This window comes from Cydia fagiglandana, chromosome 23, assembly GCF_963556715.1.
Source record: "Cydia fagiglandana chromosome 23, ilCydFagi1.1, whole genome shotgun sequence".
NCBI lineage: Eukaryota > Metazoa > Arthropoda > Insecta > Lepidoptera > Tortricidae > Cydia > Cydia fagiglandana.
In genome coordinates this window covers 10,041,251-10,064,536 of record NC_085954.1, presented here as the reverse complement: position 1 = coordinate 10,064,536, position 23,286 = coordinate 10,041,251, and the positions used below count along the sequence as shown (strand labels likewise).

At 36.8% G+C, this 23,286-nt stretch overlaps 1 protein-coding gene across 1 annotated transcript in view; it reads right to left on the bottom strand.

Moving 5' to 3' along the window:
* The window catches only part of LOC134675921 (ribosomal protein S6 kinase alpha-5-like), a 141,103-nt gene that overhangs the window by 99,023 nt on the left and 18,794 nt on the right, over window positions 1–23,286 (bottom strand). Inside the window, exon 2 of the mRNA XM_063534266.1 lies at window positions 17,628–17,696. Coding sequence (XP_063390336.1) covers window positions 17,628–17,696 — 69 coding nt within the window. The remainder of the gene's footprint in view (window positions 1–17,627; window positions 17,697–23,286) is intronic.

Sequence of the window (23,286 nt, the reverse complement as noted above, 5' to 3'; positions counted from 1 at the left end):
TAATGCAAAAAAAAACAAACAAAAAAAAGCAAAAAAAAAAAAACGGTCACCCATCCAAGTACTGACCACTCCCGACGTTGGTCAAAAATCACGTTTGTTGTATGGGAGCCCCATTTAAATCTTTATTTTATTCTGTTTTTAGTATTTGTTGTTATAGTGGCAACAGAAATACATCATCTGTGAAAATTTCAACTGTCTAGCTATCACGGTTCGTGAGATACAGCCTGGTGACAGACAGACGGACGGACGGACGGACGGACAGCGAAGTCTTAGTAATAGGGTCCCGTTTTACCCTTTGGGTACGGAACCCTAAAAATCTTAAGCGTAGGCAAAAGGGTATTAGACAGATCTCCGGGCTCACAACCCCGTGAAAAGAGTAATGAACTTGATTTAGAAAAATACTTGATATAACTGGAAGTCTTTGAGAGATGTGTTCAAAGATTAAGGTACATTTTAAGCAGAAAGCCATTTATGACCTATAATTTATTTTATTTATTAACATACACACAACCATCGTTACAGGCTATTACAAATTACAGTTACACAATACATATAACTTGGCCTTTGTCAATTAGTTCAAAGAACAAAAAACATGTCTAACTCGATCGCTACTCGATTAAGGGTCCGAATAGCGCGCGTAAAGGAGGTCTGGCAAAGGAGTTGCGTTTTTGTTATTAGCGCCCTCTATAGGCGAGTATTACAGGTGGCGGGCAGATATGATTTGACCATATACCGACTATAGTGATAAGGGACCTATACCTATCAGTGATAAGGGACCCAACCATTTTTCTGGAAACCTAGGATAAGACGAATAAAGTCAACAAAGGTTTTATGTTCGCGTACTTAGGTACTTCAGATACTTCCAGAAACTAAAAGTGGTCCATCTGTAAGAGCTGCACTAGATGGCGCCGAATCCCACTTATGATAACGGCACCCGGCTATATACGAGTGTGCATTAACAATTTGGCACCACCATAAACGTCAATCTTCTGTGAAAACACGAGTTACGGGTGATGTTGCCAAATTATTCCCTTACCGATGTCGGCGGCCGATCGTAAAATCCGGTAGATAATGAAATTTATAGGTATATTGTGAAACGTGAAAATCATTGTCTCGTTCCCTGAGTCGACGAAGCCCCGCTAGGCGGAGCTGCATGCGGGCAGCGTGCGTTTCGTATTCGTACAAACAATGTCGGTATTAAAAGACCACCTTAATAATTAATATCTAGGCCTCATCTCCTTGGGGAATGTCCTAAAACGTCCTAGCACTAGGACGATCGACGAACTCACCAGAGCCGCTATTAATTAATGACTTTTTCCTTTCTTTCAAGTGTAATTAAAATTTAGCTCGAATATTTATCTAATGAGTAATCTTTGAGACGGGACTAGGGATTTAGTCACAATACCCTAATTAACTACTGTCATTAAAATTTAATAAATATGATATTTCTAACACTCATCTGTACCTACTAAGTATTAAAACGCGTCTACATCTAGATTATTCTAAATACATACAATAAAAATGTGAGCGTTCCGTTTTGTGTCAACGTAAACCGACAGCGTACGTCATTACACGCGATTATGACGGTTCGTTATCATATTTAAAGGCGACAATTACGTCACATCTTTGCAAAAAAAGATCTGTTCGACGTAATTATTGAATACTTGCATTATAGATTATATTTCCGGTAAACAAATTGTCAAATAAAAAACCGGGCAAGTGCGAGTCGGACTCGCGCACGAAGGGTTCCGTACCATAATGCAAAAAAAAAAATCAAAAAAAATCAAAAAGAAAACGGTCACCCATCCAAGTACTGACCCCTCCCCACGTTGCTTAACTTTGGTCAAAAATCACGTTTGTTGTATGGGAGCCCCATTTAAATCTTTATTTTATTCTGTTTTTAGTATTTGTTGTTATAGCGGCAACAGAAATACATCATCTGTGAAAATTTCAACTGTCTAGCTATCACGGTTCGTGAGATACAGCCTGGTGACAGACGGACGGACGGACGGACGGACGGACGGACAGCGAAGTCTTAGTAATAGGGTCCCGTTTTACCCTTTGGGTACGGAACCCTAAAAAGATCTGTTTGACGTAATTATTGAATATTTGCATTATAGATTATATTTCCGGTAAACAAATTGTCAAATAAAAAGAACTAAGGAATATTATTGTCATTGTGATGTGATTCATCTCTAGATTATAGTTTATACGCATTACATTGGCAACTAAAGTACAGATCATATAGGTATTTTGATTGATAGATTTTACAAGACAAGTAGAAATGGGGGATAGGTAACCAACGTGACAGGTCAGACAATTGTCGACATCACTTTTACTGACGTCACAGGCCTCCATAGCTACGTCCAGGCTACGGTAACAGCTTACCATCAGACGGGCGATGTGGTTGTTTGCCACCAACATGTCAATAAAAAAAACTCCACTATATCGCCAGTTAATAAGTACTTACTTAGCGAAGCTAATGACAATTGTCACAAGAAATACGACAATTGTCACGAAATTCCGACACAGAACTCATTTGCTGTCAAGAATACCGAAAGTTCTATGAAATCTTGTGACAATTGTCATCATTATTATCATCATAAACATCGCAGAGAAATACCTGTTTTTTGCCGATATAGTAAAGTTCTTTTAAATAATACATTGATGGTGACAAACAGGAATACGGCCCGTTTCATGGTAAGCGATAACCGTAGCCCATGGATGCCTGTGACGTCAGCAAAAATGAGACTTGTCGAATTGTCGCACCTGTCACGTTGGTGAAATAGGGGCCAGGTAGGAAAATACAGTCAACATCTACAGTCCGTTTTTTTTAGCATTAGAAAGAACTTCGCAGAAGTAAGCTTGTGGTTCCAAATCCGGCACTTTTAGTGGTAATAATTTGAAGTAAATTATATGTATTGACCATGCTACATTAGATAATTCAATAATTATAAACAATTAAAGAGCCTGATAAAAACTGCACGCTTGCTTCTGTGGAGTTCTTTCTAATGCTAAAAAAAACGAACTATACAGTAGCGGATCAAAAATATCTAACAATATTACAAAAACAGAAATGTCTCTGAAAGTGAGAGTAGTAGACGAAAGAAACCGAATTATAGAGGTAGGTTGAGGTATTATTATTAGGTACTCTCGAGGTATCTCGTAAGTAGATACCCAACAAACAATTTAGTCTTATATCAAGTAGCTATACGACTCCTCTTAACTCCTCTAATACATTCCTCGTCGTCTGATACTTTTGGCGTGCCGAAAATACCATACTTGCACGAAATACAATATTTTACTATGCACTGTATGACAGTGATCTTGAATCTTGATCACTGTGATTTGACTGTGTTGTATGGACTGCCACACAGTGCATCGTAAACTATTGTATTCCGTGCATTGTATTTTCGGCACTCATTTGATTCATATTTGAGTCGGTGGCGTGGCGTGTCAACAGTTTCAAGTAACTGATAAAATGCAAATTCGTGTTCCGGCGGGCCGATGAACCCGAACAATGGCGAATAAAATAATACCTTATGCTGGAATATTATGTATAATTAACCGATATAATGTAATGTGTATTTCGTCTGCCATGAGGGTTACACGTCCTCGTCTTCTATAAGTACTAAAATACTACTAGACTAAACATGCAAAGTTTCTAATGCCAAATTAAAGATTTTCACATTCGAAAGTTTCAAGCGTCGTCGGAGCATTTGACCGTTCGGAGATTAACACAGGAAGCATTTTTATGTATGCATGAACTAACTACTCATAAAGTCAACGAAAACGAGTCACAAGTCACAATACATAGAATTACAAATTGACCCGACTTAAGTGTACATAGAATGCACATTTCAAATGAATTTAAATATGTATCTATGACATCAAATAACTCCACATTTCAACTATAAATAACTGTTTAATTGTTTATACAGCCATGAAAAGTTAGAATGTTATGATGGATGTATGGTATTAGACCAAACATCTTAACTTATTGAGGACACTATTTAAGCGCTATTCAGCACACCTGACGACAGTCCGGCCAGGGTGTATAAATAGCGACACTGACTGACCACCGATGGACCTTATGCCTTTACAATAAGATGTACCTGTCGTCTGTTAACTGTAGACGATGGTACAAGTATAAATAGCGCATGGTTTATAATTAACCAGCTGTCAATCCTGTCTGTCGATGATTGTACATCTGTTCGAGGACCGTCAAGTGGGATACTGTGGCAGCACAGAATAAATAATAGTACTAGGTACAGAAGACTCGCTCTCTAACAAAGCGCGTTTACGATCAGGACAGATATGGCCGCTAGGTGGCGACAGCGCGCAGCGCCACGCGCGGCTTATGGCTTTCCCCAAAATTGGGGTGGAACGGTTGTACTTTTAGCTACCTGTAGCAAAGCGACGAAATCGCGGAGTGAGCCACGCCTGGTGGCAGCTACTCTATAATCCTGTTTCATACAAGTTACTATTTTACAAGTTTCAAAAAGTATAACACTGATGCCATGGCCATGATGCGGCTTTTTGACAAGTTTTGCACACAAAATGTAGGATGAGATGTAATTTTGAATAGTTTAAAACGATCTATGGTATTCTTAAAAATGTATTTGCTTAAAATAGGTCAAGAAATGCTAAAATTAAATCGAGAGTTTAGGATGTTATTAAAAATTACAGGCGCTTTGCACCACGCAAAATCGGTGATATGTATTATATTTTAAATATAGCGGCGGCATTTCATTGAGGTCTGTCAAACGGTATAATGAAACCGGCCTTAGTACATAAATAAGTCTGTGCGGAAAGAGTAGTCGTAGAATGTATGGGGTCCAATATCTTCTTCTTTCTTCTCTTTCCAAATAGACTCTAGTGTTTGCTATCAGACAACATAGATTAAAGTTCTGAATATTTCATAATATTAAAATATCAGGTTCAAAAACTAAACAAGTGCAAACGCCATACAACACGTCGCCCTCGTAATTCTCAGGGTGCATTGACGATCACAAAATCCATACTCCGTGAGGTAAATGCCCACACAACTGAACATCTGTCCGATAAAAAAAACGTACCACCTGGCAGCGGGTTCAACGCGACCTCTAGTGCACCCAATGTGTATTCGCTATGATCGCTAAAGAGAAATCAACTGTATTACGCGTAGATAAGGTTTATTTTTGTTTGGTGAGCAGTTTGTGTAAAATTGCACGTAATGTGTCTGCTAATAATGCTAAGGATAAATCAACTGTACTACGCGGAGATAAGAGCTATTTTTGGTTTTTGAGTTTGTGTAAGATGTGGCTGTGAAATGGGTCTGCAGAGCGCGTCATGTTTAGATCGATATTAGCCTAGATGTTTTATACCTGACCTAGTATAAATAACCATGATTTGTTCTGGTATTTTGCCGGTCTATAATTAGCCGGAACTAGTAGGACTGTTGCTGAATAAGAATTTGATTGATTTTTATACTTAATACAAGTCTTAAAGAGGAGCCGAAGCCGTAGCAAATGCTAAAACGAAAAAAATAAGGAAAATAAACAATTAAGCGGTTGCCACACCGCCGTCCGTCGCCGCATCCGGAAACCGGATCAGTGTGATCACCGCCTACGTCTCACGTATTACATGTCTAGTCACAAGGAAGTCTATAGTTCGTTTTTTTTAGCATTAGAAAGAACTCCACAGAAGCAAGCGTGCAGTTTCTATCAGGCTCGTTATTTGTTAATAATTATTGAATTATCTAATTTAGCATGGTCAATACATATAATTTACTTCAAAGTATTACTGCTAGAAGTGCCGGATTTGGAACCTCAAGCTTACTTCTGCGAAGTTCTTTCTAATGCTAAAAAAACGGACTATAATTAGTAATATTTATCACATTTAATATGATTCAACAAGTATTAGCACAAAAATCTCGCATTAAAAGCAAAAATTCAAGGCGATAACTTTAGTAAGGTAATTAGCAACATTATAACCTCAAAACGTACGCAAACGCAAGGCAATCAGCTCAATGCACTTTATATTCTTACACCAACTAAAGGTTGTTAACATTATCAGTTCACGATCACGTGTGTGATAAAAGAAACGCCATTTTGTTGCGCTTAAAAACTGTGGAACGATAACGGATATTTGTTTAATGTTTAAAATGTCGTGTACAGTCCCCATCACATACATCGGAGCGGTCAAGGTGCTCAAAAATATATGTACTCTAGCGCCCCCTAGGTCGCGAAGCCTCTGCCAGGCTTAAAAGAAGACATAAGCGAAACATTTATTTCGTTCTAAGGGGGCGCGTCATGAAAAAGTTTGAAAAACACTGGTCTAGATGATAGATCTCTTATATGTTTGAAACAATTAACCTTCTCTCTCATACCTTCAAATCCCATCAAGTGCGGAAGAGACAGCAATATAACCTCATCAGTTTGCTACTATATAACTTGTGGTGACCGTGTAAAAAACGGTGTCACCCGGACGTCCTCTTCACACCCATTTAACATCCGGCGCGCAACATTTGAAAGGGTTAGATGATCAAGGACCAGTTTACCCCACAAAAAGTGACAGAAACTTATAAATAACTTTTGCTTTTATTGATTTGGGAAATAAATCTATGCTGTAATACACAGAAAAACCAAGCTTGACATGGAGAGGTTAGCCAGTGAGTCCTCTTGTCGCTCAGAGGCCTATAAAAAGGTCACCCATTTAATTTTATGTTGAATCGTTATTTAAACAAATCAAAATTGCAATAGTCTTGGCAAGTTCTGATGTCTGGGCTGCTAGAGGATACAAGTTTAGACATATAATATGGCAGCAAATTAGTGTAGGTAACATTTTAAATTATCAAATTTTTTTTCAGCCGCATTTTTGTGAAACCACTCGCTAACCGACAAGCTTTCTACATCTTAAAAAGGAACTCTGAATATAGACAATACTTGTGAATACTCCAAAACTATTAAAAATTCCCGGCAATTATTTATGCAAAGTGACCCGTTTGCGTTGCTCTCGGGTGTAAATTGCGGCCGAAGACTGCACAGGTGGCCCGCGGCTTGCATTCCCGATGTCACGCAACCGGCCGGATGTCTACGGGCAAAACGCTATAAAACTCTAATCAAGCCATTTTAGGACCATTTGATCGTGCGTGAACCTTATTCCAACGAGATAAGGTATATAATTGGTTAGTTAGATGGATTAACAAGTCTTCGCAGAACGACTGGGACATCGTTATTGTCATAAGCATAAAGCTTATACTTGATGGGTGGTACTAATTGTTGTATCACCGGCCGAGAACAAAAGAGCATCAAATGTCTCCGACATCATTTCGAGGTAATCCAGAGGAATTAAGATCAAAAATTGTGTTAGAAATTTCAACTCTAAAGTATATTGAGGACAATTCAGTTTACTTTGGCAGAGCTTGGTGCTAATTTGAGATAGCTATCTCACTCAGATTGCGACTTTCGTCTTATCAAGGTCTTGATAAATTTGAATACGTAAATGTTTTATACACGTCATCTCATAATCATAGATATTATACACGGTCTACGTCGAGCGAGTTGACCTGCCCGATAACAGATTAGATGCAGTTTAAAGTCACATTAAATATTTAAATAAAACTATTATTTAAATGCAGTTCACTGACTTGGATATCCTTTCTATACAATTCTGCATAACATTAAAGATTTATGAATCCACGATAGGATAGAAATATTTTAACCCCTTACTGCATATAATAAAAAATATTTGTTGAAATTTGAACTTTAATATCTGTTTAACAGCTGAGTTAAATATCATATCAGCCATATATGGCTTCGTATGCGGTAAGGGGTTAAAAACTAACGACCCGCCCCGACTTCGCACGGGTTAAACAAAACCTTAACAAATTATACACTTAAACCTTCATAAAGAATCACTCTATTGATAGGTGAAAACAACATGAAAATCCGTTAAATAGGTTTTGAGTTTATTGCGAACATACAGACTTTGTTTTATAAGGTATAGTGAAGTTACGTTATACGAGTAGAAAAGACTGGCCGGTGAATATTCCAATTTCGAAATTTAAAAAGTAAACGCGCTCGTAACAATCTTATCTCGACATATGGGTTGCCAGTGTCAACAGCCTGAGCCCCTAGTCTATGGTTTCGAAAAAAAAGAAAGGGACAAGGGCTGTGGCAAGTACTATTTATAGAAATATCAATAAATGGCTTTTCAAAAATGCTTCATTTACTTCCTGTTAAATTTCAAGTATTAAATACACTTTTGCGTCAATTGTACGTAATTATTTTGAGGATATATTAAAAATAAATGACGTAATTTAGGGAAAGGGTCCAATCCACAAAAATCTGTTAATAGATTTTGAACTTTCTGTCCAAAAGAAAAGTCATTCATTTATTTTAAATGACTTTAGGCCCACTATTAGGGGTTAAGCGGTTAAACCGTTAACCTAATGTCAAATTGTACTGGTACCCAGGTTTAACTGGTTAACACCAGGTTAGTTGAATGGTGCAAATGGTCCTTAGTGGATCCGTTTTCGCTAAACTACGTCTTAAATATAATATAATCTTTATTTTTTTTAATATGAATATCATTATAGAGATCCATTCAATGTTATTAACACCTACTAAAATACTAAATAAATCATCTACTTGGCATTCTCGTAAACATGACGTCAGAACTTTGAATAGTTTGTTTATTATCAATTTAAATGGCATGTCATATGTCACGATATTTGATTTAATAAAAAGACGTCACTACGAAGATTTCAATCAATATTAATGTAAACAAAATCATACTACAGATCATAATAAGAGCTAGGACAGAATGTCTATGAAAATATTGACAGATCAGTGTAATAATGTAATTCTTATAAATGAATGGACTTGTATGAATGGTAAAGTCAGACCAAGCTAACCCTGCAGTCTGCACAAAATTTTGCCATAACACTGTGTAAGGAACCACACGTCAAATTTCTATGATAATATGAGACTGTCACAGGCGCGTTAAGGATCTTTTAAATACATTCCCCTAAATGGTAATACAATCACATTTCAAGCTACTATAGTATCATCTATTCCGCAATTAACAAGCCAAAAAAATAGCGTCAAAAATGCTTCCTTCGGTAAACTATAAAAAACGAGTACTTAAAGTCAGGTGCTCCTAATTGTAACGATTATGTTCCGATATTTATGGCCACCATGTTCGCTCGGATATGATGACTACTCGCGTCACATCCGCAAAACCTGCGAAACTAAAAAGCCTAACCACCCGTTCCGGTGTTACCCGCGAGTACATTTTTTTACCGCGACTAGCAAGGGTAACAACCTCAAATTCCGGTCAACTATCTGATCGCCCATTTTTATAACGACCAATTTCTGTGGTATTTTATCAATTAGGTAAACAATGTATTGTTCATATTTAGGTTAGGATAAGGAGCTTAGCAGCTATTGACCTAAAAATTTGGCGAAAAGTACGGTCTTTGGCAAGTCTGTTGAAGTTTTAAAAGTTGATTGTCGTTATAATTTTTATTGGTCTTTGAATTAATTGACAATCAAAGTAAACCAATGTCCATCAAAAGAATACTTTTCATGGTGTAGGATATAGAGATACTTTGTGATATTAGTTGACCTAAAAGGGCTAAAAGTTTGGCGAAAAGTACTTGCTAACATTGCTCACTCAAGTCTGTTGAACGTTTAATGCTTAGTTCTAGAACTAAGCATTAGAAATAAAATCTGGATTTTATTAGGCTTGGCAATCATACAAATGACAATGGATCAATAAAACTCATAATTTTTATGATTTTTAAAAAACGAGTGAACGCTCTCATGTACCAGGGCCGCATAAGGTCAGAAGAGTAAGGACGGGCGGGTAACGACCGGGCACCGCTACGCGCCAGTTTTCGGGGGTCGGCGACCGCGGCGTCCTGAGACAACCTCCTACGTTTGCATTACGCCCTGGTACCGGACCGTTTTCGCATATACGAGACTAGTTAATTAATTTGTGGGAACAACCATACCGGATCCCATCCGATCTGAAGATACCTAAAGTAAGTAAACACATGAGTTTCATAAACAAACAATTGATGTTTGTAATTCTGTTGATTCTTCACGGATTTCATCAAAAGAGCTGTGTGGCTACCAGGAGAACGTATCTTACTATCAATGTATCTCGCTCGTACTCGCTTGTTAATGCGAGCGAGATGTATTAGAAAGTAAATTACGTAGATATTAGCATATATTTCAGTTTTGACACTCCACACATGGTACGGGTAAAGTTCTGACAAAAATTTAACTATGACAATTTATTTTAGCTTTTATTTTAAAGAATACTAGATTCTTCTGATTTAACATAAAACTACAGTCCTACAGTCAACTTAAGAACCTTATTTTAGAACGTCGATTAAAAATAAAACCAAACCATATTAATAAAGAATCCAGACAAATATTACATTGAAGTGGTTCACTGCTTTCAAATAATACTAGAAAGGTATCATAGTACCATTAAAGTACAGTCGCCACGCCATCAAATATATCGGAGCGGCCCAAGCTGCTCACAAATATCGGAACACGCTTCTATTGTCAAGGCGTTTGAGTGCGTGTTCACATATTTTTGAGCACCTCGGCCGCTCCGATATATCTGATGGAAACTGTAAAGTGGACTTAAAACCTCGGTTATAAAGATTAAAAGCCAACGGTAATAAAGTTTAATTATCTCGTCCCACAGACAAGACATCCTTCAGACTGAGCATACTAGCTCTGCCCCCTCTGCCACGCATACTTCGAGTCGAAAGTGTTTTTGTGTGACGTCCATGTCTTTGAAAGGACTAATCACGGCGCGGGACGTCGCTCACCTCGTCCCCCGAACCACCGTATTTTTAGCAGCGTCGGTTTTATGAAACAATTGCTCTGAACTCCGTCTAGAGGATTCCTAGTCTATGGCTCGTCCTTAACCGTAGTATCGGAATGGTCACAATCCGGTGGTGACGTTGAACTTGACTAGGACATTAACACCGCGTCAAAAACGAACGTGCTTGGCGGCAGGTGCCTACGCCGCCGGTTGGTAGGGAACTTGCAAAAATTATATATATGATGTGTAAATGTGTGCCAAATAATATTTTATTATCTTTTCTAAATCGGTTATTTCTTGTTTCGGTCAATTAAATATTGTTTTTACATGAGATACATTTTAACGGAAAAAGGTATTTAAACATATAATCTTTTTAGAGCACCGTACCTTTGTTCACGGTGCTCTTATGGGATCACTTCGGTCTTGTTACTATTTTGATAATTCATTCATGAATAGAAAGTCACATGACACATTCTAACGTTTCTGATTTTCATTTCCATGAATTTTTTTTTTTTCTCTCTTTGCTTAAATGCTGACGGGAAGAGATGTCTTATTGGGATAATCGCCTGTGAATACATTTTATTTGGTTTTAATGTGTTTGTAAATCTGTCTTATGTACAATAAGTTGTTTACATACATACGATTAGTTTAGTTAATAATACGATTAGTTTTATTAATAAAAACGTGAATTTGACCAATAATTAATCGTCCTAGAACATGCCATTGACGTAACCGTGCGATAATAAGATACAGATTTATATTCAGGTTTAAATGAATTCCTAATAACAGTACCTAGAGACCAATGACCATCGTTTGCTACAGTTTTTGCATGAAACTCATAAAGATCACGAATTCTGCGCGCCGTGTTAGCCCGTCATGGTTGTTATAAAAGAGCATTCATTTTTATTGGTTATGTAGCATAATTTCTAAAGTCAAATTTCCTAAGTATGAAATTCCTAAAGTTATAAAACGGTTTTAGATATGATCTTACGTGATAGTGTACAATTTGAATGTACCGTATTTGTGTTTTATAATTTTTATATCTTTCGAAGATTCCTAAATGTAGGATATAGTTTTTCAGAAAACGATGCTAATTGAGGTTAAAAGCCCACATCCCAATTTACAGTCTTGAAATAATTTTATGAGAAAAACAACAAAACTTTTTGATTGTTAAAAACGTTAGATAAAATAAAATTAATGTAATTCTTTAAATAGTTTAAATTGGGTATGTCAGCCGGGCATGCAGACGCGGTGGATGTAATACTAAAAATAATCAGCAACAGAAACTCAAAAGTATGAAATACTACGAAGCGAATCGAAAGAGGTATGCATGTCAGATCTTGACAATAGTAAATAAAAATCTATAATTTGCGTAAGGAAAAAGGCAATAAATATTATAATATATGTATGACGTAGATGATGTAAAATTGCATGCACCCATTGAAATAGGAACAAAAGTGATAACCATAACACATGACGGGCGAGTACGGCCGACGTTGACGCCTGACGCACCGATTTCATCGCTTGACACAGTGACGTATGAGTTAGGTAACGTATCTAAGGTCAGTTGGACAATCGCATGCATGCAATAACGATTGGTACGGTTGCATGTAGGTACGATACTGTTCCGTATGGCGTATGGCCTTCTCTTAAATGAACCGTGTGCAATGTTATGGTGTGAAGATCTTCTTTCACTTCTTTGAGCTAAAGGGTAAATGCATAATATCTCGCAGTCAATACATCCTTTGAAGTTTTGGCAAAGTGTCTCAGCTCATAGCGACACAACACGGTATTTTATTATGGTTTTAGTACATACGAGTACAATCATCTGTAAGTCTCTCTACTTCACAGTTAGCCCTTTTCCAAGCCGCACCAACCTACAAGGTTTTGCCAAAAAAACAAATATATTCCAACTAGGATTAGTTGTAATATGCTGGATAGCTTTGTGGTTTCATTTGAAGACATGTCACATTTCCCGAAAGTGCAATCTAATTTGAACATTAAATGGGAATGCTAAAGTTGAAATTCTATTGCCGCGAATGCAGAATATCGTCGATAAATCGTAATAGTATGCCTAGAAAAGGGTTAGGGAAAACTGGAAAAGCAACCCGATTTGACATAGTCCCTATCTGACAAAAAAAACATTAATGTTTGTTATGGCCACGTGTTAAATGTCGACATAATTACCATCGATAAGATAAAGGTCGCAATCGGACACTATAAAAATCGGCGATAAAGATAATGACCAGCGATAGTATGTCAACAGTGCAGAGATATCGAAAGTTAACACGAAATTAAACCCCATAGTTTTCATGCTAATGATGTTAGTTAACTAAATCAACAGATGTTATCCGAATTGTTTACAAATGTTGACAAATGTTTAGGTAGAATTGGACTTTTTCATTTCCATTTGTAAGGAATTTGCCAAAATTAGAAAAAAAGAGTATCGAAATTACGCTCGGTCTTTAGTCTTTCAGGTACTTGACTATCATTATAGTATTATAATACGTATAATATTATAATGATAGTCAAGTACCTACATATGTATATAAAAAAGCATAAATTGATTGTGAAACTTTCCCATAAATAAGCAATCGGTTAAACATTCAGTTCAGAATATGTAGATTGACATCAATCAAGATACCAAAGATCCGCTCGCCAGATTTAATCAACTTTCCAACAAATACCAATCGGACACTATCAGATTTAGTACTGCGTTGTACTTTAGAGAGCTTTCACCTCTTAAATTTAATCATATTATCTTCAATGAGAAGGCAAATGATCGCGTTCGCAACATGATAAATTCAGAATGCAACATCCTTGGTGTTCTATTAAAGTATCAGAAGAAGAAACATACTTTCTACATAGATGATTAAGTCTAAAGGCTGGTATAGGCGTGCAGTCGACGTGCAGTTCCCATACAAATTGCAGTCCGTCTGTATCGGCCGTTAGACTGCATTTCCAAAAATCCTTTCCTAGTCGATCGCTATGCTTCAAACTTCAAAATCCTACCTTCAATTGACTAGCTAAGCTGTGCGTTATTTTTCAGTATCTATATAACGCTACTGTAATAGGTACTTATATTTTTCTATTTTATAGGAAAAAAGTCCCTATTTCAAGGTAACACGGGTTATAAAAGTAGCAATATCACGTGTACTCGTGCCCCGTCCGGGTCACGTTTTGTACGGCGTCGATATAGCTTCTGCGCCTTCCTGAGACCTTCGGTTCTTTGTAGGGAAATCGATTTTAAATAGTAATTACCAATATAAATACGTTATCATAGTGATTATAGTCAATGTGCAAACTTAACCAGCATTAAACTTATTAATATGATCGATTGGCTAGAATGCCATACTCAAATAAATATTACATACATTTTCAGTGTATTTCAAATAATTTTAAGAACAAAATTTCCGTCGAGCGATTTTCGTCTTAAATAAAATACGTGATCGTGAGTGACTCGTTTTTAATATATTTAATATTTCAAATAATTTCAATGCTTTCCGTCTAAATAAAGTTATCGCACGAATCAGACGATAAACAAAATAAGTAAGTATTATTTTCGCGAAATTATCACGATTGATACTTTGTGTGTCGAGCACAAGAGTAGCTTTGCTGATACAACTTAAATAATTTTAAAACTACAAAAAAGTGAAGCTGATAAGGTTTTGTTACCAGTAAATCAATGAGATAAACTTGTTTACATAACCACATGTGCGTTTTTATCTCATGGGAACAAAGCAGAGGGCTACCGCCAAGTTATGAGACTTTTGAGGGGTAGGCAAGACAGTCTCAGTATTTTTTGAGTTCCGCATATACAAAATAAATGCATCATATCGCTTATCTCTGTTCTCATCCATGAATAGATAAGGATAAGTAATCGGTCACACAGATGACCGGAGATCCTTTGAGTTCAATGATCGGTATTTACACTTTGTATTTTTTTTTAACAATATAGCGATTGTCAATTTCTACAGGCTATGAAGATCCCTAATCTGTTAATTGAATAATAAACTATATTTATCTCTTTATTTTTATTGAGCAAAGACTGTTACCGACTTATTAACCACTGACACAAAAAGCGGGATGTTTAATATGTTCATATGCTTGTGTGTCTATCTGTTAGCCTCCTAGCTCACAAACGGATTTGATATCATTTTTTAAATAAATTTTCTGGTATGTATATTTAGAATGAGCTGGTGTTATTCTTAGCTATAGAAATAAAAATAGACGTCTCCAAGCTCTTAATAAAACACGCACACACACACTGCGGTGACAAGGCCTCAGCCAATAAAAAAATCATAATATACATACAATAAGAAGGCATGTGTTTACCACTGACCAGGAAGTAAAGACTGATGATGTATTGGTTTTAGATCATGCGTGGAAGCACTAGGCATTACAGATTACGCGGCCAGCGTACCTAATAGCGTGCGTACTAATTACTGTAACCGTTATGTCAGCTATTACTTAATACACGTTTCACAGTACAGTGGACACCCTAGCTGGGAATTTGCAAATAACGCTGGATATGGCTAGTATACAGTCAACTTCAATAATATGTCACTCTTCGAAGGAAGCAAAAATATGTGAAACGCTCTTATGGCTCTACAAACAAGATCGTGTCAGATATTTTTGCGGCCTTCGTAGTGTAGCATATTATTGCAGGTTGTACAGTCAGCAGCATTGAAGTTAAGCGACTCACTTCCTGAGTAATTTGTGTTAAATATTTATTTTAATATCTTTGTCTAAGTCAGGGGTCGGCAATCCGCGGTTCGCGAACCGCATGCTGAAGGTACAATTCCGGCTCTTTACGTCACCCATAAAATTAACCTTTGAGAGTTCTTCACCACTGAAAACAGTTGCGGCTCATTCAGCTTCCTTACACTGGCGATTTCTACTGCAGTGGCTCTTCTTCTCAAAAGTTTGCCGACTCCTGGTCTAAGTAGTACCCAAAACATAAGCCTTAGGGCTCATTTAAACGATGCGCGAACTCGCATGCGATTTTAGTTACATTGCGGACTGTTGACTGTTGGTTGGCTACGTCCAATTCAACCGACCAATCAAAACCCGCAATGTAATGAAACTGGCATGCGAGTTCTCGCATCGTCGAAATGGGCCCTTACTGTGGAGCTCAGACAATTATTTAGTAATATTTAATTAAACTAATAATAATTCGTTAATGAAAACTGAAAGGCATGACGACCGAGCATTGCTCCCAACGTGACCACACCGCTCGGGCTTCAGTTCCGAACTCCGCCCAAACACGGGAAGTTCGCACGATCCTTCTATTAAATGAATCATGAACCTTAATGTCATAGGCTTAAGATTCATTTTAAAAGTGTCGCCGTTTGTTGATTCAGGAAAAATGGTGACGGCCGTTGCGCAAAACGTTCAAAACAATGTTTGTTTATGTTTAGAAATAAATAAGTAAACAGATTTCTAATCTAAAAGAAGTGTTTAATAAACTATCGAATGGGGCTGAAACATTTAATTCCAATTCCTATACAAAAATGTGAGAAGTAGCCGAAATTTTTCAAAGTGGATATTTCGCAATTTTGGAAAATTTGGGCGGCAACGGCACACCAGTAGGACTGATGCGAGCACTCGGACGTCCACCTTAATAGGTACTTAAAATTCACCCAGAAACCATAACTAAAGCCAGAACTAAATAAATTCATATACTTGTCCATTTAAACGTGGACTTTATACACAAAGTTATAAAGTCCAATCTCGCAGACCACTGCCTTATTTAATAATACTAACTCAAAGAATCAGCTGTCTTGGTAAAGCTCGGAACCAATTATCTAATAAACACCCCATGCGGCAGGTCAACGACCTCAGGGCATGCTTCCATACTCCATAGGCACGCAGAGGACCTACCGCGAAGCACGTTCGACGGGTTGCTTCTCTGTCGCACTTTGAACTTCGAACCTAAGTGTGACAGGGAGACAACATATCGAACGTGGTTCGCGGTAGTCCCTCAGTTCTTGTGAACCGTGAACGGTACTCCAGTCAAATAGGAATAAAGTTAGTCTAATTAATAAGAATAATAAGCGTATTATAATATTTTAAACTTTCGCGTTTTGAATACATATTAACTCACATTATAGACGGGTCAGCCGCGACCACGACCAGTGAAACCTGTGTCGAAACGTCGGTAAATAAAGGTAATTGAATATAATTCGCGTTAGACCCGTCTATAATGTGAGTTAATAAGCGTATTTTTGCAAATTCGCTTTTGAATACATAACGGATAAAATAGACAGTTCATGGATATTTAATTAACATTAATTAATATTTACTATCTATCTACCTGCATATTAATTGAATGATTACTAGAGTCCGTGTAAGCTAACTAATGTGCACCGAATTTATTATGTTTAACAGAGTGAGGGAGTGTCATTATAAACGTCATATTTCCACAGGTATTTGACATTAATGATGACATTGTTATACTTAGTCGTTGCAAATGCCATCCAAACTTAGCTTGATCAACTCTATTTCTACCAGTTAACTAACTATTATTAGATAGATAATATTCATTTGGATAAACCTTTAGTTAGGCTAAGGCAAAAATAGACGATTTCAGGGTATTTTTAAACTATAATATAATACTATTAGAAGTATTAGAACAAATTAAATTATTTTAATTTGTTTTTATTTCAAGTAGACACCTGCCGCGATAGCAGAGGACGCTGGTTCGATTCCAGCCTGGGGCACTGGAGGCCTTGGTCCCTTTTTCTTAGTACATATATGACATTTATTTCAGTTAATAATATAAAATGGTGACTTACCTCCTGTGCCGAGGACTTTGAGCAGGTCGAAATGTGATATGTCCACTTTTGATTGTCCATTTAGATTGACTGAAACAAAAAATACTAGGTTAGTTATTTGACAACTACGTACGGGAACATTTATATGGTAAACAAAGCGAAGCTGAAACGCAGACCTTTGCTTCGCTCGGTCAAAAATGCGGCTGATGGATACAACTTGCGTTACAATAACATCAAAATTAGTTTATAACACAATTAAGTGTTTGCACTACCTAATGTCTCAAACGATTTGTCATATTTAGTAGAAGATTTATTTTTATTTTTTAAATATAAAGCTACTGTAGACATTATTCGCTTTCATTCTCATAAATCATATCTTACAAAATATCATGGGAACTTTAATAGGTACAGTTAAATATTTGCCTACTTGATAATCAACGCAGGCGCAAGTTAAGAATGGATAATTAAAATAAAATATACATACATTATGCATTCGGTGTGAGAAATAACTGTAGGGCACGGTTTTCAAGCCATTTATGCGCAGTTAGAAAATTGTATACAGTATTGTAACTTCATATCAATGTTAGATTATAGATTAGACTAGATGATTTATTTCATGAAAGACAGTTACATAATAAGTTTGCATTGATGTCAAAAATATAAAAATTTCTATCATGATCGACCAAATTAAATGAAAATAATAATAACAATGGTAATGAAATAAAATTATAGCTCCAATAAGGATAGTCAACACAATTAGAATATGAGTAAGTAGGTAAATACTTACAAAAACCAATACATGTGTACGTATATATGTATATTCAATTATGATGGTCTTAATCCTAGCTAGGCTATATAATATACCTCTCGCGTCGAATGATGGTCCATATGACAGTTCATTATATTATGGAGTCACAATCATGTAAAAGGTTTGTAGACATTTAGACCTACGGGTCTCAGTCACCGGTGGACTTAGTCCCTTTTTCTTTAGTGTATGACATCTATTTCAGTTTAAAATTTATATATAGTAGTGTGACTGCATACTCGAACCACATAAATTAAATAAATATTTAATAAAATAATTTAGTTTGTTCCCTAGTTGTTAAGCACATTAATTTATACCATACTTTTTTCGCGATTTCAGGGTTGGGCCCACAGTAAAAGTCGTTTGATATGTATATTCATATTTTAATAAATTTAAATCGTAAAATATTAGACCCTGTATTACAAGCTTTATTAAAACGACCCACTGGCAATGTCAGTGGTTAGTACTAGATAAATAATAAGCGTTTATTTTAGGTTAAAATACTGGCATCTTCAATTTCACAATGTTTGTAAATATGTACACACGTATTGTTCTTATGAAATATTTATTTCTTCGAGGTTTTTGCACCTTGTAATAATACTTCCAACATAGCTCATTGTGAAATGATATTGTGTTTATGTGCATATAAATGAATAATTACATCCTTAGCTTAGAGCTGCTGTTGCAGGTATATGTCAGTAAAAGGACATTAACACCTTGTTAAGCATCATATAATTTATCATTGCTAAACATTTGTAATATGTAATAACAAAAAACATTTACACAATCTAAATTATTTATTTATTTAAACTTTATTGCACAAAACATAAAAATAATGTACAAATGGCGAACTTAATGCCTAATGGCATTCTCTATAAACAGAGACAAATAAAAATTTAATTATACGTAAAAAGTAAAATTTACTAACACATGACGAATAGACTATCAAGGATTCTGTGAATATTCTATAAGCGTTTTTTAAAACCATTCCACCGTTTTTTGGAGCCTAAGCACGAACGCCTTGAACATACTGTCCATATTTCTAAAATATACGCTGAAATCATCCCAAACCACCGTATACTTATTACTTACATACACAGGTTTTTAGTATAAGCAACAATAACATGAAACTAAGGAATCTACAAGCCATCACAATATTTACTTTGAAATACAATTAAGATAAACATACATGGACCCGGGTATGTCCTTAAACTACGTCCAGGACCCGGGTATGTCGTTAAACCACGTCCAAGACCACCGGTGGACGGGCAGCAGCGTCCCTCAAATTCGGTGTACTCGACTGCGATCGCCAACCCGCCAGCCAAGCGTGGCGATTATGGCATTCACCCCCCAAAAAAGGGGGAGGCCTATGTTCAGCAGTGGACGTCTTATGACTGAGATGATGATGATGATGAAACATACATAATACCAACACACACGAAAAATAACATGCACTCCGATGTACAGTCGCCATCAGATATATCGGAGCGGCCAAGGCGCTCACAAATATCTGAACACGCCTCTATTGTCAATGCGTTAGGGTGCGCGTTCAGATATTTTTGAGCACCTCGACCGCTCCGTTATATCTGATGACGACTGTACACACACACCAGTGTTTTTAAAAACATTTGTGCCCAGATAATCATTTGCATGACAAGTGATAATAATATTTTTTACCTTTACAATATTTACAATGACGCAAGTTCGTTGAACTCTCTTTATGAATTGTCTTAAGGTGAGAACTGTCATAATTTACCAGAATGTATATTTATGAATGACCTACATCATTGGGTAAGTAGTCGGGTTTAAACAGCAACACAGTTGGCAATTATCTTATTAAATTTTAAACGCTTTTATTTAATTGCAATGTTTGTATGTATGATGACTGTATGTGTACAATTTGACCTGGACATAGGTACAGTCAAGTGTAAAAATATGTGTACACAAATTATACTCAAAAATATGTCCCATAGCTCTTATGTCAGCAAACTAAGAACTATGGGACATATTTTTTTTTATTTTTGCATACAACTAAGTGCAGATCAAATCTTGCAAGCTAAATGTATAAGAGGTTTGATTGTCAGTACATAAACCATTGCAATATGATACATGTACTGACAGGCAAGCCGGTATGTAAAAAAAATAATCTGTGATGTCCTGTATCTTAATTGTAGAAATATACTAACCTTAGTTGTAAATAGATTAATTAATGTTGTCATACTGCTACTAACACATGTAATGTATTAATGTAATTAATAATTTAATTTTAATTTTACTCATTTTAATTTTACTCATTTTAATTTTATATGGACCTGCGGGCGCAGCACGGTTCCATTTTTATCGACTATCATCCCTTGCGCGTCCCTTTCGCACTTACAAACTTGTTAGAACGTGACAGGCATGGTGACAAGGGATAAAAACGCGACCGTGCTACGCCGCCTGGTCTGAAATAAAGAATATTCATTCATTCATTAAATTAGACCCACCTCCGATTATTAGATTGAATTTAAACTACACATACATAATATGTAAGTTGGGTGAGATTGTAATATTATGGTACCATCGAGCTGATCTGATGCTGATGATGGTCACAGGAAGCGGCCATAGGAACTCTATGATAAAACAATGCTACCTGGTTGTCAGTGATCGGGGATTTGGTTGGCACTAGTGGTAAATCATGTTTTTTTTTGTTGTGTGAAAATGTTGTTATGAAATGTTTTAGTAGGTAATTGTATTTCAAAAATATTAAGATAGCGTTTTTGTGAATAATTCAATCCATATTGCGGGCTTAAGTTTCCGTCACACAAGCGCGTTTTCCGGGCGGGTAGTGAGCGTTTTATATGTTAAAGCAGCGCACCCCGCTCACGCCCCGCCCGTAAAACGCGCCTGTGTGACGAAGCCTTTACTCCCGTATCCATACAAAAAATTCTACTAGATCCTGCGGCGTTGCAACCAAATCCCCGATCACTGCTAATTGTGTTTGTTAGAATTGTCTCGATGAGTATTAGTTGCCTATTGAAAGTTGGAACACATTGTAAAGTAGGTATTTTAATTTTTATTGTATAACATAATTGTAGTCATAACGTTTTTTTTTTTTTATAAATTAGATGTAAAAGACCAAGTCCCCGACTCTCGAGATCAAAAGGATCCTGCAGCTGTTTGAAGTTGCAGGTTTGGATCGAGAGTTGTAGTAGGTGGCGATCACAATAGATCAGGAATGGTCGCAGTGATACATAGGCTTTGGAGCCTTATATAGCCCCTAATAAAGAAGATAAGACAAGTCCCCAACGGAAGACCAGCGCTAGCCTAGCCAGGCTAGCACCTGCTGAGTTGGGACCATTTCGTGACCGTGTTATTGTGTTACTTGTTGTTTTATTTATTAATTTGTTTTTGTCACGAATAAACGCTTTCTATTCTATTCAAAAGTACTTTACTGCATGTAAAGGTATGTGGCTTTAAAACTATGCTAATCCTATCAAAACCATAATAATGCAATGGAATGAACACCTTGTAACACTTTCGTTTCATGGCAACACAAGCCAATAGCGTCCGTGCCTGATAACGGCTATCGCACCAAGGCCTGATAGTGAGGCGCCATTTGCAAAACAATTGCGGTTTGAAAAAACGTTTATTTTTTTATTGATAGGTGTATATTTGGCGAATATTCGGCAACTAAACGGTATTCGGCCTATTCGGCCACTTTTGCCGAATATTCGGTATTTGGCCGAATGTTACCTACTATTCGGCCGAATAGGTATATACAAAGGGAAGGATAATACTTTTGGTCATTCTCAAAAAATATGTCTATACGGTCTAATTGCCGCGATCCATACGACATGTATTGGCTCCTCTACACGATGGGCCAACGCCGGCCACTCCAAGGGACGCATTTATGCGTTAGAGGGAGCAAGTGATATTGCTGTCTCATTCTACCGCATGGCCGCAATTAGACCGAGAATGACCCTTTTAATGTACAGTCAGCAAAACTAATAGCTTAGCACCCCTGCATACATTAAGATCTATATTTTAGCGTATGGCCAAGGTGATTTTTAGGGTTCCGAACCCAAAGGGTAAAAACGGGACACTATTACTAATACTCCACTGAAGCCCACAGACCACTGTCCGTCTGTCTGTCACCAGGCTGTATTTCATGAACAGTGATAGTTAGACAGTTGAAATTTTCATAGATGATGTATTTTTGTTGATATAACAACAAATACTAAAAAGTACGGAACCCTCGGTGGGCGAGTCCGACTCGCACTTGGGGTTTTAAATTTATCTTTACAAACTTAATTATTATTATTTTCTTAATCAGAGAAAGACACTAAATAAATATCCAGTAGCACTTTGCCTTGATAATTTCAGAAGGAATAATAGACCGGGAGATAGTGACACATTTTACTGGGTCATTTGTACCAGTATGGCGGTTCGTCAGGGGTCTAAGTACGTAATGAACGAAATAAAAATGATGGTCATAGCGCTGGTACCGGCGGCCCAACAGCGTGGGCGTTAGTCGAACGTGTCGGATAAAATACGAGTGTCGAACGATTTGTTCCACAAAAATCCTCTTATTTTTCGATAGTCCATAAAAAAGAAGTAGACGGTACCGTAATGCCATACTTCTCCGGTGTGACTTACAGCCCGCCATACTGAGGCGAACACATTAATAAAAAAAAAACAATTAAATCATTTGTGCCAAGCTAATTTTTGCACAGGTGATCATCGTCGAGCAGCCATTCATGGACATCACCATGCCATACTTTTGAGTATGGCATGGCATGGTGATGTCCATGAATGGCTGCTCAACGATGATCACCTGTGCAAAAATTAGCTTGGCACAAATGGTTGAATTGTTTTTTTTAAATTAATGTGTTC